This window comes from Vigna umbellata, chromosome 5, assembly GCF_029865625.1.
Source record: "Vigna umbellata cultivar VRB3 chromosome 5, Vumbellata_1.0, whole genome shotgun sequence".
NCBI lineage: Eukaryota > Viridiplantae > Streptophyta > Magnoliopsida > Fabales > Fabaceae > Vigna > Vigna umbellata.
Genome location: NC_142169.1, coordinates 17,587,052 through 17,604,128, shown reverse-complemented (window position 1 = coordinate 17,604,128; position 17,077 = coordinate 17,587,052). Strand labels below are relative to the sequence as shown.

The following is a 17,077-nucleotide window of genomic DNA, read 5'->3' as shown; positions in this document are numbered from 1 at the left end:
GAGTAATGGTGCAAAGAACTCTAGCAAATCCAATTCAAGAAGAAATTTCTAGAAAACTCTTAAAGAGGAACCATATATGACTCAAATCAAAGGCTAAACATAGAATAAAGACTCAATACAAACCAGCTAAGACAAGAAAAAATAACTAGAAAAGCAAACAAAAGGAATTTAGAAGCCTACTTGTTGAAGACTTCTAAAAGGTGTTTGTTGCTTGTGTTGGAAGGTTCTGATTGTAGACTCTGTACAGTAGCTTTTGGACCACTTCTAGGCACTTAATTAGATTATTTAGATCACTCTTAAGGTGCCCTTGATGAAGTATAACATCTAGAGGAAACAAACCATCCATCAAACACACAAATAACAAGCAATTAATATCCAATTTAAAAGGAATAACCAAACAACAAGCACAACAATGAAGTGTTGGATGAATTAACACCAAATGAACAAAGTGAACGATGGAATTAAAGTGAAATAATAATTGGATATTGTTCCTAACATATGTAAACAAAACTATAGAAAAAAATTTCACTCAAATCAGAGTTGAAACGCACAGGTTATGACACAAACATTGTTGACCACAATCATGTCTACGTTGGGTGCCTGGAAGTTGCATTGGGCGCTAGCAGAAGGAAAACAAAGGCTTTTTCTATCTAATATGCATTCTTAAATTGATCAAACCTAAGGCTCTAGATACCACATGATATGGAACAACATGTCCAGATAGAAATAAGCTAAGAACTAAACTAAAACAATAAAGAAATGAAATTAAAAAGACAAAATATAAGAGAGAAATGAGAGGAAACTTATGATTCGGAAGGCATGCCACTTGAAAGGATCTAAGATAAATACCAAGGAGGATCACCACTTGTTGTTCACAAGATAAGACCCTAATTTAGACTAAGAGACATAATTTTATCTCAAAGAAGTAATGCAATTGAATGCAAAACACTCTTTATATTCAAATTTGAAGGTGTTCAAGGTGTATGTACAAAGGAAACCTTAGGTTGCTTATGTAACACTAGGAGATGAAGTAGGTGGAGAAAACTAAAGGATTGGAGGCCTACAAGTCTGAACAAACAGCTCACAAGGATGTTTTAAGTCCTACATCTCTTATTTTACAACCTTCTAAAGGTATATAAGTTACCTAACTAGTTTAAAGATCAAAACTAAAACTATACGTGAGATAACATGCATTACAAGTAAAAGAAGAGACTTATTTATTCTTCTTTCTTTTAAGTCCAAGCTATGTGAAGTTCCACATTGCTTACACCTTAAAGAAAATAAGAATATATAAGTGTTTTACAACCAAACTAAGAGAAAGAAATTAGATATTAGAATAGGAAAAATACAAGCCTAAGAAATCCTATGCTATTTCTTTTTATTCTTCTTGTCACTCTTTAAACTCTTCATCATTGCCCTATGTATGATCATATCACTTCCTCTCCTCCAAATCACACCTTTACTCACACTCCTATCCTCCAAATCACACCTTTACTCACTCTCTTATCCTCCAAATCATATCTTTACTCACTATCTTATCTTCTATCTTTTCTTATCCAGGGTTCTTTGCTCTTACGAGCTTATACTTGCTAATTTTATGTTCCTTAATGTCAAGTAGTTTCTATTATATCTTAAAGGGCTTAAATAACATAATGCGAATAAATCCCAAAGGCTAGTAATCATCCACATCTTAGGAAATTAATCTTGTTTATGTTCTCATAAAGTTTTTTTTAGAATGTACTTAATATTCATTTAGATTAAATAAATTACTTGAGAGGTGTTATTTAAGGATAGAGATTTTACTAAAAAAAATATTTTTCTACCTAATTAATTAGTTTTTGGTTAAATTCTTCTATTATGTTTAAGAACATATAGTAGATTACTCAAATAGTAATGATAGGATAACATACATTTGCATTTATTTGACATACTTAACCACGGTAAAATGGTCATAAAAAATAAATTTTTGTAATTTTTAAAAAAAGAAAAAATAAAAAGTAAGAAAGAATAATATTAAATAAATAAAATAATTATGTATGCCAAAATATCATTTTTCTTAATGAAATCTTTTGAAAGGAGAAATAGACTATCATATCCCTGCGGCAATAGACGTCGTATGCTTATCACGACAATGTTACAAATCTTACAGAGTTTTTTAAGCTGCTCCATATCGTGGTTAAGTTTTAATGTTCTCACATCTAATAAACAAGGTTGAATTCTTTTTGTATTTAACTCCTAACAAATAATATATAAAGAAAAGAGGTAGAAAACCCTTTTATTTTGTATATTTAAAGTACACCGAATTAACATGGGACTGAGTTGCAGGTGAAATTCAATCTATTCTTATGAAACAAAGAAATGATCGAACAGCCATCATATCACCTGAAAATCGCCACTCACTAGTAAAGTATCCATATATCGGAATATTCCGGTCACCACTTATTGCACCATACATATACATATATATATATATATATATATATATATATATATATATATATATAATTAAACATGTTGATGACCATATGAAGAAAACATCGATTAAACTGAATGCAAGAACATGTGAAAGAGGCTCTCGAATTTTTCCATTTCCTTGGGAGGAAGAGCCACTATAATGTTGATCCCATCATCACCACCTGCGCCAAAGGGAGGAAACAACAGAATAATATCCTTCCGATGATGCACCAGAGGGCAACAATACTTTGGCTTCCCCCATGGATACTCCACCTTTTCAAACCCTAATCTCCACCACGAAGACACCAAAACATCCCCACGAGGAAACCCATCACCCAGCTCTCCCCGGTCTATAACAGACCTCACATACTCATCACTCATTCTCTCTGCTCCCTCTTTCACCATCTCCACCAACCTTGAAAACTCACCCTTCTCCAACTCCTCGTATTTCGCCGAAGCAAATGCCGTTAACACGGCGTTGCCAGCGAAGCCTTCCGGCAACGGAGGGTTCAGTTTCGAACGTATGTCCACGGCGAATAGTACGGTCGAGGATCCAGCAGGGTCATACGGTGCTGATAAGGCCTTGCACCGCCATATATGGGCGGTGATAACGTTAAACCCGGTGTTGCTGGCGTTGGTGCTTCCCTTTGCTTTCTCCTTGAGGCTCAGGATGTCTTTTGAGGTTAGTTTCAAAATCCTAAAGTCGACTTCTTCTTTGGAAGCATCAAAGACGCTGGACTCAATAACTGGTGACTGATCGAGTTCGATCAACTCGGGGTTCGGGAAGGTTACACGTGGTGGTGATCGTGCGGCCAGGAGGTGCCTGTCGTGGCAGGGTATCACAGCCAAAGGTTTATTAGCAGCCAGTGCCGCAAGGTTGTCCAAGAAGGTTTTGAAGCTAAGTCCGTCAAAGGCTGCGTGGCTGGTTGTGAAGCCCATTGCGAAGCCACCACAGTCAAAGGATGTCAGCTGTAAAGTGAATGTAACATCATCAATTCATTAATTATTGTTTTAACGTTGTACTCGTGCTTGAAATTCAATGCTTAATGATGATGTGAATATTAGGCTTATGTGATGTTATACTTTCTAACGTTTAGGTTTTTCATAATATATTGGGAGACAATATTGTATTAATACTTTTGATATTTTCTTTCTGAAGTGTGATTGATTTATATGGACTAAATTCTGTGAACATTGGAGATTGTCCTACTTTAAATTTAATGCGTGATTTCATTGAAATAAAACTAAGCCACAAATGCTTGAGCAATTATATAGTTGATGTAATATAATCTTTAATTATCAAGACTGATTTTTCGGCTACCTAGCAAGTATGGGCCAACATGGTCTAATTAATCTCTTAATTACATTTTAATTGTGAAATTTTTAAAAACATTTTATTTATTTATTTATTTGTTGCGTTTAAAATTCAAAATGAATGTAATGTAAAAATTGAAAATTTTCATAACTATTTATTACGAAAAAAAAAATTACTATATTTAGTCTTATATAAAAATTTAGAAGACATACAAATGATAGAAAGAGTAGTTATTTCTCGACGTCTTGATAAAGGGTTAAAAAAAATTGAAGAATTACTGACATGAGTTTAGATAGAGAAATGATCAAATATACTACAAAATGTTATTTAAAATATTTCATAGTGACATCAACTATCAAAATTATTCTTTTAAAAATTTAATTTGTCAAGAGTGGATGCTAATACTATGCGTAAAATCAATCCTAAAAGAGGGGATGTTAATAACTTTGAAATAGTATAATACTCTGCCATACTGAAATTAAGATATATTTAATTTATATAAAGTTAAATTAAATTGCCACAATTGTTATCATTTAAATCTGTTTTCAGCCTGAAAAAATGATTTTCTTTGTATTATTTCCTACTGTATCCGTACCTTCAGAAAACCACATTTCCTCTTTGTCATTAGTTAAAACCTTGGTCGTTTTTAGTAAATGATTGAACTCCTCCTTAGTACGAATGTTTCAGTTTATCATCTAATAAAAACTAGAGTTATTAATTATCCATTTAAAATTAGTCTTCATTGTTCAGTTACACATAAGGATATCATTTTTGAAAATGTAGAAAATATATATGAATTATGATGTTTTTACATTAAATATAAAATTTAGTTCAATTATATATTTAATACAATTCATGGGTTAGATTTATTAAAGTTAGATTATAAGAACTTATTAAGGATATAATTTGACTAACCTATTAAAGTTAGAGGTTATATATATGTATATATATAAATACTGAAGTCACCAAAATTTTGAAAAAAAATTTTAACTAAGGAAGTATATTTTCTGTTAAATTATTTCCAGGAAAAGTGAAGGAAACAATTGCAGGAGCCCACAAAAAATTTCTGAAGGATTGAAATAGGTAAAGAAAGCTGATGATGCAAACAAAACTGAATAAAGTACTGATATAATCATATATATCCAAAATCACTTTCATCATTATACCTTTTAATTAAAAAAATATATAATAGTATTTTCTATTCACTCAGTATTTGTGTTTTCTTAAATAAAAGGTAGCAATTTGATACATATGATGATAATAAAGTCGAACACATATAGGGCAAACAACTGCAGTTATTCAAACTATGTTGCATTTTGGCCACCCAAAGATAAACTGTAGTTACCTGCACAGCGCATAGTGGAAGATCCTTACTCTTGTGAACCAATTGTGCATAAGCTGGATTGGGATAAGCCAAGTCTCCAATCTCAGTTAACTTGTGCTTACTTGAAGCCACTACAAACTCAGCACCTTTTTCGTTGCAATCTATCTCTAATCTCTTGGTTTCAGGATTCTGTCTCAACCTTCCGGCTAAGAAGGAATAATGCACAAGAGCATCCTCCAGGGCCTTCTTCAACTTCTCAGCCACCTTTTGGAATGAAAAAGCTTTGTTTGCTGCGAAGAAGTGAAGCGTGTCCACATCAAAGTTTACTACTCTGTCTATGTTTGTTAGGAACAAGGACTTCTTCTCCATTTCTTTGGATGGAAATATGGTTGAAGTTTTGTGGATTGTCACCTTCAGATCATGAAGAAGTGATGCAGATTTTAGGCAAGAGGTTCCCATGTTTGAAAAACTGAACCAAAGTGTGTAGTGTTCTTATGCAGTGAGTATGTGTGTTGTGGTTTTGGCCTTGACCTTATATATACACAAACACGTAGTGGGCATCATCTTTGCGGAAGCATGCAACGTGCACACCATTCATCATGTACCATAACGTGCTTTTATGAGCATTGAATTCACCGGAGGTTCAGATTGTTAAACCATGTCTAATGGCAGAAAATCATTATCGCGTTTCGTATTTGGTAAGTACAAAGGAAAAACGCTGAAGCCGAAAAAATAGATAAGTTTAAAAGTAAATGAAGTACAATAAAATGAAAGTTATTAAATTGGAAACAAGTAAAATAAAATAAATTATTTTTAAAATGTTTTATTTTTAAAATATTATTACTCTATTATTTATTTTATTATTAATATTATATTATTATTTGTAGAATATATAACTAAAATAAAATAATTGAAGGGTCTTTCATCATTATGACAGTCTCATAATATTATGAGAAGAGACTTTAGTCGAAAATCATCATTATATTAGGTTCTATTTAAACAATGCTTCCTGGTGTGTTTATTTGTTCTCTGCTTTAAAAAAAAAATAGTAAGTTTAGTTTTCATACGCGTTAGTATGCATTAGTTAAGCTTATTTTTGTTTGCGGTATTTAAATATTTAATATTGACTTATTAGCCATGCTAGGATGAGAATTTTGTGGTGTGGTAACATTTGTTTTCTGCCCATAGAGGGTAAGAGCTTTAGGATATAGAAATTTGAGATTAAGGTTTATAAAAAAATTAATCCGTGAACACTTGAGATTCCAACAGCGAAAAAGAAAGGAAATTGAGGATTTCATTAATGATAAAGTGAGTGCAAAATTGAGTTTTCTTTGATAGTGAAGTGGTATCCAATTGAAGATTGAAGGTGCATGTGTCTTGAATATATATGATTGTCTGTATCTACTTTGGGCTTTTTGATATGAAAATTTGGGATTAGGGTTTAGGAAAAAAATTAGTCGATGAAAGTTTGCGAATTAGGGATTCCAACTGTGAAGAAAAGAAGATTTTTTGGAGATTTCATTGATGGCAAAGTGAAAGTGAAAAATCAAGCTTTTTTTGACAGTGAAGTGGGTTCCATTAGAGATTGAAGGTCCGTATGGGTTGAATATATATGATTGTGTGTCTATTTTAGGCCTTTTGGAGTGAAAAACTGGGGTTAGAGTTTAGAAAAAACAAATAGTTAGTGAACCTTTACCAATTGGGGATTCCAACTACGAATAAGAGAACCGAAATTGGGGATTTCATTAACGATCAAGTGAAAGTGGAAAATCAAACTTTCTTTTACAGCATAGTAGGTTCCATTGAAGATCGAAGGTGCGTATGTATTGAATATATATGATTATGTGTGTCCCCCATGAGCAAGACGAACAACACTGATTGCATGACATTGCACCTATTCGGGAACACACTTCATGAAGCAACTCGCAACAAAAAAAAGAGCACAATGGAGACTAGGCCAAACTTCAAACTTCATTTGGTGTTCAAGCTTCACTTAGGGCAAGCTACAAACTTCTCCATTAAAAGGACATGTGAAGAACATCATTCCACAATACATTTACACATTTTGACTCGTTGTAAACATGTCTTGTAACATCACCACATAGTTGATACCGTTTTTGGAAAATTAACACAATGGACATTGATTAATGTACATTAACACATTTAAGAAGAAATTGACACGGTTTTAAAAACATAGACCAAATAAACACGATTCCTCGAAAGTGGGGACTACCCGAATAATTAAGAAAAAAAATGTTTATTTCTTTTATCTAGTAAAACAGGAGTATAAATCTCATCCATTTTTTTAGTATTTGTTTACACTTTTTTCTATTCTTATTTACAAAGAAATTATATGAAAAAGTATTTGTTGATAAATAACTCTAGAATAACGTGATGATAATTGTTTAGTTTATGTTAAAGACAAAGAATGTAACTCCTCAATTTCTAGAGTGTCACGGGTTATTTAAAACCATACATTTCAAAACTTTCATATAACACGGAAACGAATTTTTCAAAACGATAACATTTAAACATCCATGAATTATTCAAAATATATTAGTTTCGAAAGACTTGTCCAATTACATTATTCAAATAATGGAAATAATGAATAAATAAAAATAACTCCAACATATTGTTTTAAATTTAACAAAAATAGCTTTCATTAAAAATCATGAGTTTGTTTTTTGTCATCTCTCGAATCTATCATGCTTCAGCACCATGTGCAACATCATCTACTCACGTATAACACATTATACGATTATCGTTGATAATTTCGTTCACAACACACAAACACAAACACGTATGGGGTAAGCTCATAATAATAAGATAGATAAAATAATCATCATAATAATAAGATATAAACACATTGAATATATATATCAACCATAAACCACCCCATACCCAATGGTAATAACTATAATATTCTTAATCTTCTAGCATAACAACTTAATCACAATGAATTACTCTCAATCCCCGATCCTTGATTCCTCGGCCCTTGATGTCATTACTAACATCTCACACATAAACCCTTGTTCTATCCACTCATTAACACATGTGCTAACCATTTAGCATAGCCATCATAGTAACACTACTATCAACATAGCATCACCTAGAGCACCACAAATTCATGATCATCATCATAAATACACCACCATTGTTGGAAGTCTCACATCGACTAGAGATAAGGCCAAATTATAATATATAAGTGAGGTGCAAACCTCACCTTACAAGCCGGTTTTGTGGGGTTGAGTTAGGCTTAAAATCCACTTTCTAATATGGTATCAGAGCCATGGTTAGAGCCTATTCTAGCGAGTTCTAAGTGGGCATTCTATTCTTCTATTCCACCCGCTATCGGACCGTTATCGGACCATCCAATTTCTACTATCACGCACGAGATGTTTATACCTCGGCGTGAAAGGGATGTGTTGGAAGTCCCACATCGACTAGAGATAAGGCCAAATTATAATATATAAGTGAGGTGCAAACCTCACCTTACAAGCCTGTTTTGTGGGGTTGAGTTAGGCTTAAAGCCCACTTCTAACAACCATCATGATTATCCTAGTCATGTACAACACTACGAGCATCATCATACCATGATCACCATAGTGGAAAGAGTCAATCTCACTTTATACCTTACCTCACCCGCTTGTAGCCACTCCCACAAACCAATTTGTAGCTTCTCATACAAATATGCTTGAGTAATCCCGCCATCCAGCTAAAGAACATGTAAACATGCCACACAAGAACAAGGAAACCACCATCACCCCTACACAAGGAATGTTCAATACTTAAACAACCCTTCCTATTCACACAAGGCAAAAGGAAGCATCTATCCGCAAATAGAACCAAGATTTACTAGGTATAGCTAGTAGATCTATCCTCCTCTTTCATGCTAATCAACCACATACTCAGGTACACCCCAACACCACTCATGCTTCAATCTCAACCACAAGTCAAAACTGACCCTAAACATAACCACTAATCTCATTCTCTGATTATTATCACATTCCATAACTCCTCAAGCTTGATCCACTTTCATTCTTCATCAAAATGCACTTTTCTAGTAAAATTACTCTGGAATAATCTATTACCATAAGTGATAGCCGATTATTCTCAAAACAACCATTTTTACACAAAATACACTGTGATAATCGATTCTCACTTAAGATAATCAATTATATGAGTAGAAATTCCTAAATTTGTCACACATGAAGGGATAATTGATTATCATCCCAGATAATCGATTACTCTCGCAACACAACTCATAACCAATGTCTAAATAATTGACTATAACTAATGATAATCGATTATTACCGAAAGGAGAAACATCTTGGATAGAATTCAAGTGTTCAAAATACACATACATCAACCTTAAATCACAATGAAACATATACAGTACATCATGCATATATTCAAACCTTATATACTCTTATGAACAAACCCTAATACATCCATTACATCACTTGAATCAACCGAAACCCATCATTATGTAGATTATAACCCAAAATAAACCCAAAATGATCATCATACCACTCTTTAGAACATATGATTTTTATGATAAAACCCCCAACAACATACATTTGTTCTCTCTTAGCATCAATACATACTATTATGGGATAACCCAACACAAAACATACATACTTTCATAGGAAAAACGTAACACAAACATTATATAAACCCTACCATCATACATACACAAGCCCTTACCCAACATCAACAACAGATAATCATAATCACATAAACATGTATCAAAATAAGGATTTCCATACAAGAAAATCAAGAAAACAAAAGTAAGTTTCCCTATACCTTGGCCAATATTAGAGCTTTATCTACAACCTCAAAATACCATCAATCTTCCTTTGCACTAAGAGTTTCTTTTGTTGTCTCTCTCTCTTATTCTCCCAAAACACCACTCTCCTCTCTTTCTCTATTTTCTTTCTTTGATGTAGACTATATAGGGTTTTTAAAACATTAATATCACCCCTCTCTCTATATCTTAACATTTATAAATCAACCCAACTCTATCTCTAATATTTCCTCACTCATAATAATATATTTTAAAAACCAAATATATCTAAATCTTTATCTTCGTTTTATCTCAAGTTCATTATCTACCTTTTTATTTTATTTTATTTAATTCACACCCTTTTACTTCCTACACCTCCTAATTTAATTTCTACACCAATTAAATAAAGGTAATAGATCATTTTCCTCCTAAGCAAAAATACAAATAAAATAAAAGTTTTCCTTAACTCCCTTCCTCCCTAGAATTTAACCCACGCTTATTCAATCTTAAATCATCCTTCCATTAACAAGTAGCACATCACATTAATAATATCACATACACAAATCACCCAATTATCAACATTTCAATCATATATTGCACTTTATTAATAATAACATAAAATAATTAACATATCAATTATAACTCTAAGAATCATGTAAACATTAAACATCAATTATCAAATAAAATACTCAAATTTCAAAACCATTTTTATTCCCTAATTATTACATTTTTCCGGATTTTACGGTAGATAGTTTGTTGATGAAAATTATAAAAGAAATTAAAAAAATACAGTCTTTGAAATTAAATTTAGATTTAGAAATCTATTATGCACAGTTGTGAGCACCCATGACATTCGCTCTAGGATTATTACTTTTTAAATAAATGTGCAAATTTAATATAAATCCTTTTATATTTAATTTTTTTCCTAAAATTAAATAAATATATATATAATATTAAATTATTTTTAACTAATTAGTTTTTCTAAAAAATTATAAAAGCATTTTATTTGATCTAATAAGAATTGACCTTATTGTTACATTAATGAAAAACCAAAGTTACGTAATTATATGTAAAAATATCTGTGAGAATTGTTATTTATAATTTTTTTAATATTTTTTAGTATATTAACAAAGTTTTATATTTTATATAATTCACGTTATATATTTACAATATAAGACAGTAATGAGAGACTTGTAACTCAAAACCACGAATTAGTATACAGGGTAATATTGTAGAGAAGTACATATTTAAATAAAATATTATTATACATGAATTATTTTTAAATTATTAAGGATTGTATATAAGATGACTATGCAGTCATACATATATTTTAAAAAAATTATTTTCTAAGTTTGTTATATTTAAATGGTTTATAAATACTAAACAATATATTTAGATAAAATATTTTAAAATTTATTTATCCATATATATACGAGTTTTTAAGATTCATTTATTAGAGTTATTTTAAATAATAACATACAATATAAGATGACACGTCGGATTACATATTCTTAAAATTACGTTTTTAAGATTTTGTATTTAAATAATTTTAAAAGTATTAAATAATAAATTTATAATGATGTGTGTAGTCATACATATATTTAATCAACTTATTAATATATAAAGGTAGTGTAAATCATATAATTACATTTAAGTGTCACTAAGAAAACTAGTTAGAGCGTATTATTTAAATAGATTATGTCCATAAATATACTTATATCCAACCTATTATAAAGATGGTAATACAAGTATTATTTAAATAAGACTTTTTAACAAATGAATACTTAAGAAAATAGCTTTTATTGATTAAATTGTATGAAGGATATCTTTGCTAAAAATAGTGTCTAACGACATAAGCGAATCATTTATGATAAGCTTATATAAAATGTTATAAACAATGTTTGATGAAAATGTGTTTAACGTTATAATGAAATATATAGGAGTCTTTTCTAAAACTTTTTGTAAAGGGTGTCTAATGAGTTTTCGAAGGATAAAGATATTTTTCATACGATGTCAAAGAAAATTTAATAAAGTTTTGAAAGAATGAAAACAATAAAGCATAATTTTTATACTGGTTTACTCAACCTGAGTTATGTCCAGTTCTTCTTTAAAAACTCTTAAGGGGTTCTTTTAATCTTACCAAATATTACAACACGTTTAGCTCGGTTACAAGTATTTTTATCACTTCTGGTTCCCTAGTCAGTCCTGACTAGTCCGAATATTATAAACCACTATTGGTTTCCCTAGTCAACACGACTAGTATGAGTATTCTTACACCACTTTTGGTTCCCTTAGTCAACATGACTAGTCTGAGTATTCTTACACCACTCCTGGTTGACCCAGTCAATACGACTAGTTCGAGTATTCCTACACCACTACTGGTTCACCTAGTCAACATGACTAGTTCGAGTTTACCTACTCTTGGTTTTTAAGTATTACCACTCCTAAAACATAAGTATTGTCAACCAAACTAGTTCCCTAGTTTAACCTGCCTAGTACACAAATTTAGTACAAATGTTTCAATACAAACACAATTAGTGTTTGATTACAATTACAAATTGTATAAGTTCTCATGGAAAGGATTAATACAATATAAAACAATTTGTGAACTCATGAGACTCCTTCTCTTATATTGAAGAGAATTAGATGATATAAGCTCATGAAGTTCCTTATCTCTTTTCTTCTCTTCTCTTTTGTCTTCTGCTTCTACTTTTCCTTTCATTATGAAAGATTCAAATACCATAGGCTTGAAGATGTAATTGAAAGTGAGATATGTTGATAGTTTTTTCTTTGTTTTTCTTTGTTTTTCTTTACTTGAGCTTACTTTCATCATTTTTCTTTGGGTTAAAGATCATCAGACGATATAAGAATTGGGATAGAGTACAGTTGATATTCTATAATCTTTCTTGAGCTTACTCTCTTTTTTTCTTTCACATTTCTCACATATTTTCATATCTTCTTCAACAACCCCTTTTCTTCAGTTAATCTTCTTTATATAGGCTTTCTTGAGAGATGACCATTGGATAAAGAGTTGATTTTAGAATAGGCTTTATTTCCCTTATTAGGTAGCTTGATCAAACTCAAGTATATTGTGTAGGCCAATAGTGCTTTTTCACAAAGATAACTTGTACGATCCTTCTAGATTAGTGTCCTTGAATAGGTATCCATGTTTCTCAATGTCTCTTTGTTTAGAGTTTTTTGATAAAGCTTTGTGTTGTCATTTCCTGCATAGATAACGAGAACAAAACATGCAAGCACAAAGATACCTTTTTGTACAATATAGTCTACCATATGATTTCAAAGAGAGATACTTTCTATCAGATGTTGTTTATGATTTTCTAATTTATTTAGACAACCTGATTGAGAAAACATTACTTATATAAACTTGGTTTTAGATGTTATCTTCATTAAACGCTTATTGCTTTAAATATTTTTTAAATTTTTTATAATGCTTAGATGTTAGGATACTCTTATTAGAGGTTCCCTATCACTTAGCACTAATCTGAGTAATGCTTTAGACTTTTTCCTTAGACATTCTATTGATTAGATGTTTTCATATGTTTTCCAAAATATCGTTTAACATTTGTTTCATAAGACTTCTACTTAGATAAAGACGTTGTTTGAGTCACAAAGAGACGCTTCTCTCAATAAGATTCTTTTTGTGGTTAGTTGACCTTTTAGACATTTAGTTGTTTGTTACTTGTATTGTCTATTAGGTGATATATTTTGAAAAACATTTTCTTTCCTTAGATGGTTCTCTATATGCAGTATTTTGTTGAGTGTTATTTGATAAGCTTCTTTGGGCAGTGATTGTCTCTTCTCCCTTTCTTGATGTTTATCAAATAAGGGGAAGAAGAATATGTTAAACTTTGGAAACTCTGCATGCATGCATCATATTTCATTTTTGTAATTAATTCTTTGAATAATTACTTTGGATTCTTCATAATTCATTAATGGTCATATATTTCCTTGCTTCACAATAGTTTTTATCTGATGATGTTGACTTATAGAAGTCACAAATCCATACTTGCTTGATAAGCACAAATGATCTTATGCCTTGATGTGCTTGTCTTGATTACATTGGTGATTACTCTAACATGATATTGATTGAATGATTGATTACTTTGATATAAACATTAATAGATTGTTAGAATCAGTGGGAGTATATTTCTATCTAAATATAAAACATTCCTTGAATCCTACAAAGTGTTTGCTTTGATATACATATGATTTGATATATGTTTGCTCTAATACATAAATTAATATTTATGCTTGAAAAATTCATGTCTGATATGCTTTGTCTTGCTCTGATATACATATCCTTAAATAACATATTCTGGTGTATGACTTAGAGCTAAGATTTGTGCCTTGATACATGTATGAATTTTTTTTTCTCATATACAAGAATAAAAGAATTTGGTTATTTATGCTTATTTCCACTCTGATACACATAAGTGTTTATCTATAATCTGATAAGTTATTATTCACGCTTTGATACACATAAGTTTTTGTTCATAGTCTATTACACATAAAAGAATTATGTTTTGCTTTTATACATATATTTTGTGCACAAATTATGACTTATGGAAGTTATATTTTGTTTTAATCTTGAATAAAATGATAGTCGCGTGATGTACAAATCACATTTTGCTTTGATAATATTTTACAAGTCCCATGTCAACTAGAGATAAAACCAATTTAGAATATATATATATATATATATATATATATATATATATATATATATATATATATATATATATATATATATATATATATATATATATATGAGTGCACACCTCGCCTCAAAAGTCGGTTTTTTGAGATTGAATTAGGCTTAAAGTTCATTTCTTAACGTGGTATCTATAGTCGCTGTCGGTGGTCTCGGTCTTTACCGTTGCCATTGTTGGAGTTCCAATTTTGACCACTAGCAACACTATTTTGATCGTCTTAGTTGGTCTTTGTCTTTCAACACCTGTGTCTGAGTACCTCATTCTTTCTCTCCTAATTTGAGTTCTCTATAGTATCTTTATCACTATTTCTACTGTTTGTTGCCTTTGTCCACCGACGTCTCTCGTAGGGGGAGTTTGTTTCTAGGTGATTTGATGAATAAAGGAACTCATTCTTTTAAAGAGTCAGATTTTCCACCTTCAATATTTATCATCGACGCGTTGACATTTTTTTTGTTCACCGTAAGGGGGAGTCTATTTCTCTGTGGTCCAATTTAATCCATGCAGTCTATTGTTGTCAGTCACTATAAGCCACCATCTATTATTGACGACAATCTAGTCCCTACAGTTTGTTATTGTCTGCCATTAAAGGCCCATATCAGTTACTAATGGCATTCTAGTCCCTATAGTTTGTCGTTGTCCGCAACTACTGGTCGTCATTCACTATTGATGGTAATTTTATTTGTCAAAGTCATCATAGTTGAAGTTTTGGGTAGTCCACCGTTGTCCAATATTCTCCACAACTGTTGTTAGTTGTTCCTCAACCTCTATTCGCATTCTTGATCAACTTGATGTCAATATGCATTCCTCATCGACAATTTGCAAGAATAGATTTATATGGAGTAACCTCCTATATTTGTTGCTCAAGGGGAGTCTTTTGGATTGATATTTCATCTTTTATGTCGTCTTTGCACATCATTAACAATTTGGTATCACTCGAGTAAGTAAATATTTTCACTAAGTCTTGATTGATTATATCAGTAACAAGCTTTTTGGGTTTGTTAATATTTTCATTATGTCTTGATTGATACTTATTTGTTTTGCCTTTTATGCTTGGTTTTAGATTGTATTTGAAATTTGAGATGATTTCGAATTATATTGTATATTTTTATTTATTTTGAATTGTTTCTGAAGTTTAACATAATTTTGGACTAAAGTTTATTTATATTTGAATTTGAAAAAAGTTGTTAATTTTTTTGGAATTAAAGAAAAAAAACTTGTAATTAAGTAAGCTAGTGAGTCAACTTATTTAACCACCAAATCGTGGTCGGGTTAAGTTCACATTTTTTTGACTCGGTAATAAGTGAACTAGGTTGGATTGACTTACTAAGTGACCAACATGTGGTGAGTCGGGTGACCCGTTTTGACAACATTAGTAAAGTCTAAAAATACTAGTTTTTCTTAAAAGAAATGTTTTTCACAATAAAGTATAAAACATGAATATATCACATATGTCAAACAATGTGTTTTATGTACAAAGAAGATCATGCAAGATGTTAGTGCTTCATTTGAGAAATGATATAACATCTCATAGTTTTTGCCTTGTCTAATCAAGACTTTGCTTCTCAAAAAATAAACATGCAGACTATGAAAATAGGTAAAACGTAAGAAGGGATGATTGAATTGTGTTTTAATTTTTTTTTGCATGTGTCATTTGAATATATGCAACCAAATGATGAGTTTATACTCGTTAGACAAATGACAAATATTTTCAAAAATTGAGTTTGAAAAATTCACTTTCTTAAGTTAGAGCAATAAATATAAGATATAATATACAAAGTTAAGGAAATGAAGAAATTACTCAAGATATGTTTATACTCGCTCATCTTAAAACGTAAGTTACATTCACTTCTTAATCACTTGATTGAGTTCCACTGTGCAGACTATTGTTGTAAGATATAAACAAGTATTTTTTTGGCTCATAATCACTCCTAGCTAACACAAGTACTCTTTAACAATAAGCTACTCCTAGCTAAAACAAAGAAATTGTTTCGGTTGCATTCAAAAGAACTTGAGGTACGTATAATATAAAAGGGTTGCGTCTTTTGAAGTTTACAAGGTTAAACAAAACTTTTAGTTTGTTAGTGAACACAACAATATTCTTTCTCGCAACTATAAGACTTGCAAGCTTAACATCTTAACATCTTGTGCATGTTCTTATTTGAAGACTTTATTTGTCATTCATTAGTTCAACCTTCCTTATTAACAAAACAAGTTTCTATGTAAAAAGCTTAAGAACAAAAATAATCATTGCACACTTTTGTATCCACTATGATGGTCATCATTTGCATTACTTCTTCTTATGTCTAATTTTTAGGCTTCAAGAAGCATTGAATGCTATTGACATAATATTGAATGTGTGTGACTTCTTTCTCCTTTTTTTTTATAGCAAAATACAAGGCTTCAGGCAACTTGCTAAATTTGCAACATTGACATTTTGCTTTTTCAAAGAGGTTGTTTGCATAAAA

General features: G+C 30.9%; 1 protein-coding gene across 1 annotated transcript; it reads right to left on the bottom strand.

The window, feature by feature from the left end:
- Positions 1-2,535: 2,535 nt before the first annotated feature.
- Positions 2,536-5,566, bottom strand: LOC124831523 (acyltransferase GLAUCE-like). The gene is made up of 2 exons (XM_047305537.2): positions 5,115-5,566; positions 2,536-3,423 (listed from the first exon to the last, which is right to left on the bottom strand). The coding sequence occupies exons 1-2, from the start codon at positions 5,550-5,552 to the stop codon at positions 2,542-2,544; spliced, it is 1,320 nt and encodes a 439-aa protein (XP_047161493.2). The 5' UTR covers positions 5,553-5,566; the 3' UTR covers positions 2,536-2,541.
- Between the last annotated feature and the right edge of the window lie 11,511 nt (positions 5,567-17,077).